This window comes from Epinephelus moara, chromosome 10, assembly GCF_006386435.1.
Source record: "Epinephelus moara isolate mb chromosome 10, YSFRI_EMoa_1.0, whole genome shotgun sequence".
Taxonomy (NCBI): domain Eukaryota; kingdom Metazoa; phylum Chordata; class Actinopteri; order Perciformes; family Serranidae; genus Epinephelus; species Epinephelus moara.
Window position 1 is genome coordinate 26,856,327 of NC_065515.1, and position 13,918 is coordinate 26,870,244.

General features: G+C 39.0%; 1 protein-coding gene across 2 annotated transcripts in view; it reads right to left on the bottom strand.

The window, feature by feature from the left end:
* The window catches only part of LOC126396746 (collagen alpha-1(XXIV) chain), a 115,334-nt gene that overhangs the window by 23,030 nt on the left and 78,386 nt on the right, over positions 1–13,918 (bottom strand). For both annotated transcript variants that reach the window (XM_050055027.1, XM_050055026.1), the window contains exons 26-35: positions 13,744–13,797; positions 11,267–11,320; positions 10,521–10,574; positions 7,745–7,798; positions 7,496–7,540; positions 5,445–5,489; positions 2,645–2,698; positions 1,942–1,995; positions 1,751–1,804; positions 1,399–1,452 (exon numbers count right to left, since the gene is read on the bottom strand). In XM_050055027.1, the coding sequence (XP_049910984.1) occupies positions 1,399–1,452; positions 1,751–1,804; positions 1,942–1,995; positions 2,645–2,698; positions 5,445–5,489; positions 7,496–7,540; positions 7,745–7,798; positions 10,521–10,574; positions 11,267–11,320; positions 13,744–13,797 (522 nt within the window). The remainder of the gene's footprint in view (positions 1–1,398; positions 1,453–1,750; positions 1,805–1,941; positions 1,996–2,644; positions 2,699–5,444; positions 5,490–7,495; positions 7,541–7,744; positions 7,799–10,520; positions 10,575–11,266; positions 11,321–13,743; positions 13,798–13,918) is intronic.

Consider the following 13,918-nt stretch of genomic DNA (forward strand, 5'->3'; position numbering starts at 1 on the left):
TTTTTTTTTTTTTTTTTTTAAATATTCGAACCTTAGTTTCCAACTTTGAATATGCTTATTTTTACAATAATTCCAATTGTTTTCGAATAGCGAAGTTCATTCTGACAGCCCTAAAATACAGTAAAACTATCTGCACAAGTCAAAATCACTAAAGTACATGAGAAAATATGTTTTCATAATGTGGGTAAACCAACTCATTATAGATGTATTCAGTGCAGTTGTAAAACATGCTTGATTTGCTTGATCATCAGTGCAGTTGTCAAAGTCATAATAGGGGAACATGTAAAAGTTACAGAGAATCTTAACACCAGGCTGAAAAGCAGTCTTTCACTGCCCTCTGTGGTTGAAAGTTTCAAGGCTGCTCTGACCACAGTCAGCATCACTGATGGGTGTGTAGTTGGGTGTGGTCAGACGCTTGCTGTGTTGAACCTGTAAACACACTGAACAGTGATGTCACTGTGTCCTGAAGAACACCTGTACATCACTGCATCAAAGTGAAAAGGTAAACCACGGGAGGTCAGCAAAAACAAGACTTTGAGGGGGTGTTATGTAACCTTTAATTTCTATGAAAGAAAGTAGGACACATTAACAGGATCTTTTTTTTCTTTTAGTCCAGAGATTATTTGAAGGGGCTGAACAAGAAGTTCAGGGACGAAGGTTTGTAATGAAGAGATTAATTCTGAAGAATTAGGAGTGACTCAACTGTCTTGACTAGTGTGGCCACATGACCACGCATGAAAGCCGATTTATTGTGCCCAGATTAGGTCTAACATGTCAAGTTTGTAGAGACAATTTATTTGTTATGTAAAAGGAAAGAAGCAAGTAACCCTCTAAAACATGTGTGCCATGAAACAAAAGAAACTGATGATACAGATGAAAATGATACAGACAAGATGACTTTAAAAAAAAATCCCCACTGTAATCACAATTTCTATGACTAATAAACAAAAAAAGACAGTCTTCTGAACATCTGTATTGAGGAGATAAATCACAGATGATCTCAGATTTCTTTGGTCCTACTCAGGACAGTCAGACAAGATGAGACAATTCCTGCTGACAGAATGGACAATTTCTCAGACATCATCTAAATTCTTTAATCTTCCTTTACCCACTAAGATGGAGTAAGTAAAAACTGCACTGTGGGTCTGATGTTGAAGCAACCTTGGTAAAGAATGCTGAATCTAATTCTGTGGACAGAATAGTAAGATGACACTCAGGCAGTCCAAGTGCTATTTATATAGTCCATCAGACCAAAACAATTCCATTACTCTGCTCTCTTTGGTTCGGGTGGAGGATTAGACATCCTCATCAAAATGAGGGGGAGTAAATATACGACTGGGTTAGATTTACCCAAACAGAAGGAAGGAAGGGATTAGTGGGATGTTTGCAGTTACTCACTCTCATTCCCTCCTGTCCCTGTTCCCCTTCAGCTCCCAGCGGCCCAACATCCCCCTGCAGGGACACAAACACAACATGGTGCTGTCTAGAGGTCAAGACACACTAATATGTGCATGCACACTCCCAAGCTTACTCCAACCACTGATACTTGAAACTGAGGCAGTGTTGGACTTGACAACCAGCTGCTGTTTCACCTGAGGCTACAGTTAGGTCAAGTCCAAACTCACTGAGCAAGGTCACAGTTTTTCACAATGCTGGAGGGTGACAGAGACTGAAGCTCCACATGACAAATGTTTTCTAAGAAGCAGGGGTGAGGGGAGTGGTTGCAAAAAAATGCTGACATTGTACTGACCTTTGACCCTGGCTCTCCGATGGCACCCTGTTCCCCCTCCGCACCAGGCCCACCCTGCAAAGATAAGAAACAAAGGGCAGGAGTCAAATTTAATTTATACTGCATAGCATACATAAAAATGTCAACTATAAACAACAAAAAAAACCTAATAATGACTTGTTATATAGTAACAAATATTAAATAAAAAGTACTTCAGGTCCTTGCTCTCCATCAGGTCCAGCCTCTCCAGGAGGTCCTTTGGGTCCCTGCAAGAAAAATCATCATAAGACACCTTAATGACACAATAATCTCATTATTAGACTTACTAGATAGAGTAAATCTGGAACTAAAACTGAAGACAGAGAAACATAATACAAAACTCTAGCATATAATAGGAAAACAAACACAGTTAAATGTTTAAGTCTGTAGAGTAGAGAAAACTGAGGGTGGAGAAGTAAAACTGACGACAAGCCAAAGGCAAGATGAGACCCATAACATAAACTGTGCCTCTGGTGTTATTGGAACCTCCTACCCCAATAAATATTTGAATCAATCTGATTGTTTGACATTCCTAATGTCCCCGAGGGGTCGGCTGATTTCCAGGGGAATCAAGAACTTAAGAAAGAATCCAAGAAGGGAGGAACAAGGTATGGAGCGCAAAGGTGTGAGAAACACAGAGAGAGAAAGCAATACACAAAGACAAATCCTAATTTTCCCACTCAAACAGTTCATTTTTTTCCTAATGAGCAGCATCAGAGCTTCCGAAGTGTTGATCAAATAATTTCAACCCTGACAGCTTCTTCCTCTTGAAACTTTTTAAGAATAACAATTCATTATAGTTTCCAGACAAGAGAGTGCTCACAATGTGTGGTTTGTTTGCAGTTTCCTAAAACTGTCAAAAGACAGCATACTCACTGGTTCACCATGGGGTCCCCTCTCCCCGGTACTGCCTGGGATACCTGGTTTACCCTGGAAACACACACAGTCATGAGCTCAGCATAGCCTCAGTCATTCATTTGTGTAATCATAGAAAACAAGCATGAGAAAGCTCAGCTTTGGCCACGGTCCTCTTCTCATCTTTACTATTATCATCATTAGCAACATAACCACAAACATGATGGCTGAGTCTAATATTTCAGTGCTGCATAATGCCTACAGACACAGAAACCCTTTGATGCAACACAAGTGGATTGGCTTTCCTGCAATGTCAGATCTCTTTGTTGCAGTCCAAACATTGCGTTGCCAAGTTTAGACAAGACACTCTAATTTGAAACAGTATTTAGTCCAACGCTGACAGAGGACGACATTGTTTTTGCATGTGAGAGGTAGCTGGTTCTTCCAAGCATTGCAACCAAAGTGCCAAAGTTTGATGAGACAGTAATGAATTCAGTAGCATCAACCTTTACCTGTACAATAAATTGGTTTGCAAACTCTACTGTGAAACACTACACTAAGACCTGCGTGATCCACCTATCGGGGTCAGCAAAAATTATCAAGGTTACGTCCGTATATTGTACAATATTGCTGTAAGGTTTACATAAGACACACCGATATTTTAGCCAACACGATGGTGGAATAAACAGCAACCAACCGTGTACACCACACGTCTTAATATTTTTAGGAAATTAAGTTTATTGTTCTTTGAAAGGGAGTACTTGCATTATTATGCTATTCTAATATAATAATGTGAGAGGCATAAGATGGTCTTACAATGACAATATTGTTTATCGCAATTACTTCTGGGGCAATATATCGTCTAACAAAACTAGTTATGACAGTCCTACTGACTCAGGACAATTCACACTTAAATAACCCTTATCTTCTACTCACTGAGTAGATAAGACCCAAAAGAAAAAGAAATACAGCTGCAAAATGACGTTTTTAAATGTCTCAAGCTGTGTAAATAGGATCTTTGAAGAGTGAATCAACTGAACAAAATTAAAAATAAAACAGGAAGAAAAACATTTAAGTGTTCCAACAGCCAACATATTCAGGAGCCACCAAGAGTATCTGTCGGAAGTGAGAGTGATGAAAGTGTTTCTTCTATTCTATTTTAGGGAAACAAAAAGAAAAACTACTACAATCATTGACAGCCGCATTAACTACACAATTGCATTCAGCACTGGACCTAACAGGATTTAACATCACAGATAACAACATGATTCTTGGACACAATCACTCAAAGATTTCTAATCACTGAACACAGAGGTATATGTATATGGTAAAGAAATATACATCATGATGCATTTTGAGGGAGCTTTCATCAGACACAAGATGGCGCTATAGGTCCAGAGGTCAACACAACACCAACGCTGCTCATACAACAGGTTTGTCAAAGCAGTGAGTTTGATAATACTGGGCAAGTCTACAGAGGGGTAGATGATCTGCATTTAACTACAAGCAGCATGTGCTTAGGAGGGCAGGTCACAACTGGCCCCGGGTATGTGCATGTTGTTATGTCCATGTGTGGGGTGTACAGTTGGCTACATCAGAGAGTGGGAGCACAGGCTTGCACATGTCTATGTGTGTATTTGTGTGTTTGTCAAGAGTGATTGCAAACAACTCAAAAATGTCGAATGTTAAGCCGACACATGATTAGAGAGAGTGGAAAGCAGCTCATTTGTCAGTGGAAAACGACACAAGCCAAACAACTGGGTCCAACATCGATTAACCATGCAGGTGATAGGGCTTTTCTCTGACTGGGGACGGTCCTTTGTAAGTCCGGCCATAAATGGATGAAAGAAACTGCGCTATAAGAAACATAATGTGGATATAATGACCATCAGTTGGCTATTAGACGGCCCACATGGATCTGATTTTGAATCTGTTTTTGTTTGCATGTTTCTACCATCTGTAGAACATCAGTTATTTCATCCTTTCACAGTTCAAAAGCACACAAAGACTACCATCCATCTTGTTCTCCTATGGCAAAAACAGAAAAAAAACAAGAGTCTGCTGGCAAAATGGCCCATTAAAGCTACCAAAACAAGACACTACAGCCAGTGTGTGTCCTGTTTAGTATTCATAGCTGCTGAAAAGACATCTCCTTTGGGGTTGTTAAAGTCTCATCCAAGAGGAGCCCAAAAAACAAATCAGCTGGCTGATATCATCGACCATTATTAGCTAAATATATTAGTACTGAAACACGTCAGTGGAGAAGCGATGAGAAATTGCAGTACAGAAATGTCAAAGATATGTTTGTGATCACTTAGAAACAGTTTCGCTGTTACCTATTCTGTCCACCAGAGAGCACTGACAAGTTCATTTTTCAACTGTTAAGTGTCCTGCTCTATGCATATCTTGTTCACAATTCATTTAATATAAACCATAAAAATAACTGTTCAACAAGGATGGGAATTCTTAAGTACAGAAGCAGGAAATGGAGCCAACTTTCAGTCATGTTTGTGCTGTGTTCATTCACACTGAATGACAACCTCACGCCTCTACACACCAGTTGATAAAGGGAGATTACATGCACATATGTTTTTATTATGTCTTCTTTAATCTATGACAACTTCCTTTTGGTTGACTTATAGGTGTATACTCTTAAAGAAATATATATATATATATATCTCACACGTAAAAAGAGGATGTGGAAATGTTTTACAAGTCCGTGTTGTCTGCTGCAGCCATAATGATGCTTATCCTATCTGAAGTGAAGATGATAATTAAAGTTCTGAAAGAGACATTCAGCCTTCACTTAAACATTACTTACTTTCTTCCCAGGAGGGCCTCTCTCCCCGGGGCTGCCAGCCTTGCCCTTCAAAAAGAGAAATCATTATCTGAATGAATAACATGCAGTTGCAATCAACCCAAGTGATTTCAATTTATTTTGAGAGAAATATTAGCAACATGTTAATCTTCCATGTCTGATGATTGGTGACTTTGTGTGTGCTGGGTTTTACAATGATGTGATTATTTGTGTGTCGACAAATTTCCCTGCGTTAAGCGGGAGCAGTAATATTTGTAACCTCATGAATTTATTGACTTCCTTGTTGTTTAAATTTTATGTTTTGGAAAATTCCTCTCAGATGAAAACAAAAGGGCATAAACAAGTGTGTTGTTAATATGGCCAGAAGCGTTTCAATGATTTTGAACAAAAACACACAAGTGTTTGAATGTTACAGCTGTGACATTAACTTGTTTTATGGAAACACATTTGCAGTTAATTGCTTTGCTAAGAGTGCAGATCTTCAACAGTTTTAAAGATTTTGACGTCAGTTGAAACAACTGTCATCAGCTCGTAAATTTGGCCCTAACATAAACCATTGAAACATAATGTTTTGTTTAAAGTACAATGATAATGAGCCCCTTTAGGACGAGCTTTTTGTTTGTTTTATTGGAGATAATTGAGCAACATTGTCTACGGCAGAAAACAGCACTAAATCAATCCTTTGATAATGCATTGTAAAACATAATTGAAACAACTATATTTGCCCCACGTAAATAATATTAGTATCACTTCTACATCAGTGATGGACATCAACTACAAATATCCCTGTCTATTGACTACACTCAACCTGAATGAACAGCACAATAAGGAAGCATCACATATAAACACACAGGCAGACACATGCATGAATATGACATGTCCACACCTAGAATGGCTGTACAATTTTGGAAATTTGGAGATAGCACTTAAAATCTCTTAAGTAAAACAACAATCTGAAGCTCCATTGCATTCTACTCAGCTAAATCAGCTAACTAATTTGTGTCCAAACACTATATTTAATATGATAAGAAAAACTGCCACGTAATTTGTTCTGATTGGTCAAATGGTGATCAATGGAAAAATCTGACCTGTATCTATAGTCAGTCAGGATTTTTGAAAAGAAAAAAGGAAAAACACTAAAATTGTGTTTGTTAAATGTCCTGCACATGAAATAGATCTTTTACACTGTATACGTGAGCATATCTTTGATATTCAACTCATTATGAGTTCACTCACACCAAGTACTTGTTGTGCTTGTTGTTGTTACTGAGATGCAGCTATTTTGTTAACATACTATATCTAGTCTCTGGACCCATGACACTGTTTTTTTTCCTAAAATATAATAAAATATATAGAAAAAACAGATGTCCCATGAGCCAAAAGATTAAAATTAGTATGACAAGAAAAACTCACTTTTCAGCCAAACAGTTTGACCGATTTTGAGAATTTCTATCAGGTTTGTGCTTGGCCAAGCCCACAGAGCACTTCCACATTTCTGTTTCTGGCACAAATGGGTTAAATACAAAGTTTATGTTCATCCTGCTCCTCCTCAGCAGATTTAGCTCAAGTTTCCTCTCTACAAGCTGGCAGTGGTGCATAATAGCTGCATTTGGGTATAACCTGATACAGAGGTGAAAAGACAAAGGTCCATTCTGCAAATTAAAACTGATTAAAGGATCAACAAGCTTTTACAGAGGCCTGCGGCCCGTAATACTAGATGCCGTAATGTCTTTTCCACAAGGTGAATGTGCATCTTCAAAAGAGATTTGCGTGTTAACCTTGAGGATAATGCCTCTTTTTATGACAACAATTATTCCGGTAAATATAAATTTGCCTTCTCATTACTTAAGAGCCTGAAGCTGTCATCCAGAAATGCACAAGACATAAAACATTTACAGCATCATAACCATTCAGCAGGTACCTTACAACTATGTTTAATACTTTGAATATAAACTTTGTAGCATGTTATAAACTGCCATTTCCTCTTTTCCTGTCTTTCTCTTACACATGCTAGTACAAGAAAAAAGACACAAATTAATCTTAAGACTACTTACAATGAATCCTGGCTCTCCTTTTTGTCCAGCGTCACCTCTTTCACCCTGCAAAGACAAATTATGGCACATTTAAAAAAAAGTCAGAGGGATTAATGAAGTAAACCATTCATATGCTGTGACAATAATTTTACAAAAGCAGTGTTCCAAAGTTGTGCCGATACAGGAGGATGGACATATTTCATGCAAAAGTCTATGTCTATCCAATAGTGTACATGGTGATGTTTCTCACAGAGTAGTGTGAATGTGTACCTTGGTGCCCTCAGGGCCTGGTTCTCCCAGTGGGCCATCTGGACCCCGGGGCCCCTATGCGACAACAACATGAGACAAACCTTTGAACATCACTCAACAAAGAATGCACAATACAGGACACATTTACCACCAAAGCTTCATACACCACCAACAAAGTAATCAGTCCGTGTTTTTTATCTACTTGGGGGGTTTTCTGCCCTGATGTTGTGGCCGACCACACCCACAAACATTCCAGGGGTTTCCCAGCAATGTAGCACAACCACACAGGTAGTGACAGATAGAAATCTTTAAAAAACAAATAACACACCCTCTCCTTTTCTCTCCTGTCCACTCTATCAGGACTTCAGCCTATCTGTCGTTTCCATCTTGTCTCCCCTCTTTTGTGTCTCTACCTTTGATGGCTCTCTTACAACTCCTATTTTGTCTGAGCCTCTGGCTTCCAGTCAGACTAACATCTCTCTCAGGTCACTGCGCTCCCTTTAAGCTTCCAGGCAGAGAAACTCAGCTTTAATCTTTCTTTTGCATTGTTCTTTCCTTTAACAATAAACAATGTGTGCATACAGAATAGCTGGTTTGAAACTTTTAACTGAAGAAGGAAATTCAATACCTGCTTATCTACATGTAATAGCACACATTATTACACAACAGTTGGTCTACTGGAACATTTCTGGCGCAGGTGGGGTGCATTTCATTGTGAGTGATCATTAAAACAAGGAAGAGGAATCAGAGATTGATAGAATAGATATGAGGGTAGAAACTCATAATTCAGAGGAGGCACTAACTGTTTTCCCATGATGACAAAAAGCTGTATAACTACTGCAGGTGTGTGTCAACTAGGGCAGGTGCACACCAGATATTCAGCTCCAGGACATGACATGTTCTTCTATAGCTCAGAGGGGAAAATGATAAGAATGACTGATAAGCTGTGTAGCACTTTAATTTTGCTTCCTTTATATTGCATTATCTCTCATCGGCAAACCGCAGTGTGGACAAAAGGGGAAAAAAAGGGATATGTGACTACAAATGATTAGCTTTCACAATTTTCCATGATGGTCCATGATGGATCATATGCTTTGACAATGGAGACGGACTGCAAATGAGGAAGCGGGAGGATTTGAGGTTAACCATATCTTACCTCGGCAAGACAGGAAATGCAACCATAAACTGACACGTGTACGGATTACAGTAAACAACACAAGCCATGGCATGTTAATTGCCACCATATGTTTTGCTTGGCTAATGTTCAACTGTAAGAAAATAAGTGAGCAGAGGATAAAAGGAAGCAAATTATAGATGAGTGACGAAGTGTGAGAAGCAGTGCGGTGGCGGGGATCATTTAATTGGCTTGTTAGCATTTCTCTTCCATTTTCTTGAAATAGCTGAAACTGACTGGCATTAAACTACAGAGCTTTCCCCATGCCACTGTCAGTCTGGCAGTGCAGTGAAGCACATGCAAACAATTTAAGAAAGTTTAAGAAAGACTTTAAATAAATTTAAAGCAAAACAAAGAGTTAACATGTTAAAAAGCAGACTTTCCTGGAGGTGCTGCTGCTTGACATTGCCAACCTTAGAGCTCTGTCCTTTCACATAAGGATCTGAACACGGATGAGGAGAAACTGACACCTCCCAAACAGTTCAAAACTGTTGAGTATCATGGATTATATCTAGCTAATATGCAGGCAACATAATCCTCAATGGGAAGAGTGGGTAACAACAAACATACATTAACAGTCATGTTCACAGTCAATGCAACATATTATTTGCAAAGAATACAGATCATATAGATATTAATGCACTGAAAAAAAGTATAAATAGATGTATGTACGTCACTTCTTTACCATGTGTTTAGGCCACGGTTCAGGAACTGCAGCATATTTCTGGGTTGAATGCCATTCTGTTAAAAAAATTAACTTTGTATTTTATGATATGATGACTGCCAAATGTGAATAAAACTTGGATTTAGTATTTGCACGCCAGAAAGTAAAGGAACAAAAAAAAAAAAAAAAATTTAACCTATAGTGTCTGTGCTTCTGATGCTCATCTTTTTTTTTGTTAATATGCACAAGCACAAACAGTGAATGCAGTGTCTTGTAAACATTATTAAATTAGTTTGATTTCGGACCCACTAAGCTGGCCTACACCCCATTTCAGTTACATCCCATCATTTGAGCTGCACTTGAATAAAATTATTTAATTCTGGTTCCCCGGTGACCCTGTACCAGGATAAGCAGTTAGGAAAAATGAATGAATGAATTTTTGTTCCTATGGCAACACACAGAAATTGTGATATATAAGCTGCAGCTAATTTAGGATGAACGTGTCAGAATGAAATGCTTTGCTTTCATCCTGTAGACTGTATAATCAACACAATGCACCTCGGTTGCTGCTACTTCGAGATTTAAGTCGAAATTCTGTAAAGCTGTAAAGAAGCCTGACAATAATTAAACTCATGAATCTATACTTGCCTCTTCACCTGAAGGTGTTGTTCCCCTCTCAGCCACACGATGTCTCACCAGTATTACCGCACCATATCTATTTGACATTACCATAATGTCTTCCAACATGAGATTCATGCATCAATAAAAAAAGCTAAGGCAAGGAGGAAGGACAAACACATGTTTTATAACTGCTTAAACCTTTGGTTAATGGGAATGGAGTTGTGATGCAAAACAGACAACCAAGGGTCTGGTAAGTGACATTTTCATGAATTGAAGTAAGCTCATAACATACAAGGGACTGGTACAACTAATACCCAAAAGATAATGTCAGCTCTTACCCCCCTGCCCTTTGGCCCAGCGATGCCTGGACTACCCCTCAACCCCTGTGGACCCTGAGAGACAAAGACAGACAGACACAAAATGGAAATCAGAGAAGAGTAAAGACTGGCAGTAAAAAAAAAACATACCTTTAGGAAGGTTTTCATAATGTTTTATTTGGCATGGGTCAGTTAACAAACCATAAAATACAGTGAGAATGTTTAGAAAAACTTAATGGGGCAAAACCTCTTTGAGCCGACATCAGCACTAGTAATGTAAAGCTAATGGACTACTAAGGTTTTAGCAGAAGTGCTGAAGTTAAGACATGCTGTTTATACAGGTCTAGACTAAATTGTGGGAAACAGGAAAACCGATATATCAAATCAACCCCTTAAATTTAACGTGTTTACGACTGTACAAAAACCCAGAGTACATCCAAGTTAATCTTGTAATTCAGGTGTTTATAAAATCCAGCCAAGACACTGAGTAGAAAGGATGAGAGTCAATGCATCCAAGCTTTTCAGTTCATTAAGTGCTAATGTGTGTATGACTCAATCCAAAATGCATAGGGAGCGAAACAAAAAGAAAACATAAACCTCAGCAAGAAAGTTAATGAAAAACCAATATACGAATCTGGGGGTGTGCAATAAATTTAGAAGTCTGTCTTTTTAATACATAGGTAAATATAATTTTACAAGTGGACATTCTAATGCAAACCTACATTATCGAGTATATCACACAGTGGTGGCGAGAGTATGACACTTACGGGTGCACCTTGCATGCCGATGTCTCCTGGACTTCCTGGCAACCCGGGATAGCCCTTACACCAAAACAGAAATAAAAAATATTATAGAAAGGCAGACAAAAAAGCATGCCACTGTTTAATGCCATGTGTTATATGGGTAGTAAAAGTGTACACACCTTATAAAAACTATGCTGCATTAGTGCTTTAGGATTTTAACAATGAGTAGTGTGGAGCAAAAGCACAGCAGCAGTGTGAGACTGTGCAGTGAAAGGTGGTTACATCTGTAACTGGAAAGGACTGGGTCTGTTCTGCAGAACTGTTTCATATTATGTTGTCTCCAAATGTGCTCCAGACCCACTAGGAAAAACAGACAGCTGGGTGCTGTGGTTCTCATCACAGCACTATCCACCACCCATTCTCTTTCTGTAATAATCTATTAAGTAATAATAGCACAATAACAAAGGAAGGCAGTAAAGACAAAAGTGCCTATGATTTGCCAGGAAATGATAATCCCTGCAAATAGCTTTTAAAGAGAAACAGAACTTCATAAGATGATCATTGTAATCTGTGGTGATATAGCCCAAAGTCAAACTGCCAGTTCTCACTGTGTGGCTTCATTAAAGCACAAACTGGCTCACACAAATCACCATAACTCCTTACATAAGTCACAAATCTATCGCTCGCTCTATCTCTCAGTCAAACATGCACACACACACTAACAGTGATTCAATCATTTAACTATTCAGCCAGCCAGCCACCAAATTAGTCATCCCCTCTTCCAGCCAGCCAATCAGTCAGCCTGCTAGCCAGTCTGCCAGCCAGCTAGGTCAGGAGGACTGGGGCCCAAAGCCACAGACATGGAGTTAATCCAAGGCCTCAGGACAGGGAGGGATGTAGGCCAGCCTCTCTCATGCAGCAGCATGGGAGACAGTGGAAACACTGCTGTACTGGACAGCAGCATGGGTTTTTTTTTTGTTTTGTTTTCCCCATGAGTAATCAGCACTGTCGAAATAATTTTTCCACAGTAGTGTGTGAGCTAATGTTGTAAAATTAACCCACAATTAACCTGCAAATATACAAACATTTATCAATTCCAAATACAATATATTATGTGGATTTGGGGAGGACAATAAAACATAGCGAGTCACTTTTTTGTGCGAGTGTCTTCATAACAATATCAACTAGAAGGGCACTCAAATAGTAAAGACCTCTGCAAAGGCCAATAGCCTCGTCTTCTATGATATGATATGCAGATCTGCAAGCACAAACACTACATATGTCTAAATATATTTCCAAAACTATTAGAACTATGTCAATCAAGTGATCCACCAACGACTGCTGTCTGTATGAAGTTTGAACAACTACATCTTCAGGCTACTACAGAGGACTACTGGTACCCAGTGGATTGTGATATGGAGTCAGTGTATTTCTGCAACTGCCTCTGTTTTATCACTACTGGCCTCTACTACCATCTACTGGATTTTAACTTGTATGTCCTTTATTAGGCCAAGGCATAATGCCCTATCTCACAATGTTAGTGAAATAAATTGTGTATACAGACCATGATTTGAATCTAAACTGTAACGGTTTCTTTTTAGGCCCATGCCATAAAAAAATGAGCCAATCTTTACTGGGGTGACAAAGCTAGAGATTAGTTTGCGGAGTCTTTTTCAGTATTTAGGATTTGATTAGGAGTTGATGAAGTCCCTAAAAAATGTTACACCTTCAATGAGACACAATCTTACTTACAGTGGCATACAGCTTTAAGATTGGACAAATGTGTTATTCCTGTTCTACCTGCATTAAAAATATCCATCTCCAAATTAAAACACCAGCAGTTGTCATTTTATCAAAGATGAAACAAAACAGTATGCCAGTGGGGCAATTTACCGTCACAATGAAGAATTTAACCAAGAGTGACTGATACTGACCTGTCATTTATTCAGACTGATACACTGAACACCACAGCTTCAGTTAGATAATCTATCAGGGTCTCATCCCAGAAAGCGAGGACTGACTAACATACGTCACAGATAGAGAACACGAAAAAAGTCAAGTCACTGGATTTGGTCAACCAGACCAGCCTGGTTGGATCCAAAAGAATTGTCGATTTTTACATCCCTATCCTCAGAAGTACTGTGGGAAAACCACTTTTAACGACTGAAGTTTGCAAAGATTTGTATCCACAAACATTACAACACTGACAAGTCTGGAACCTTTTAGAACAAGTGAGACTGATTTCATTTCCATGAGGTAAACCTTGTAGCTCAGAAACGTTTGCCAAAGCTGACAGCCAAAATTGCTCAGTGGTTCAGTTTTATATTCATCACCCTTAGACGTTAGTTTACTGAACAATGTATTCAAGCTCTGGTAGGCTGTTGCAACTTTGCTGATTTCTTGGAAATCCTTTTTTCAATATATACACGATGGCTCTGGGGTTTACCAACTCTCAGACAAGAAGCAGAGTTCTGCAGTATATCCTGAGTGACTGCACTTACCCTTGGCCCCTTCTCCCCGACTGGACCCGTTGGACCCGCTGGTCCTCGGTCGCCCTGCGGGAAAAAGCAGCAAGACACAAAGCAAACTGATCATTAAACTATGACCTGAAACCTCAAAACAGAAAACTCCAACACAGCTTCAAATACACTTTTCCTAATAAAGAGCTGTGAAACT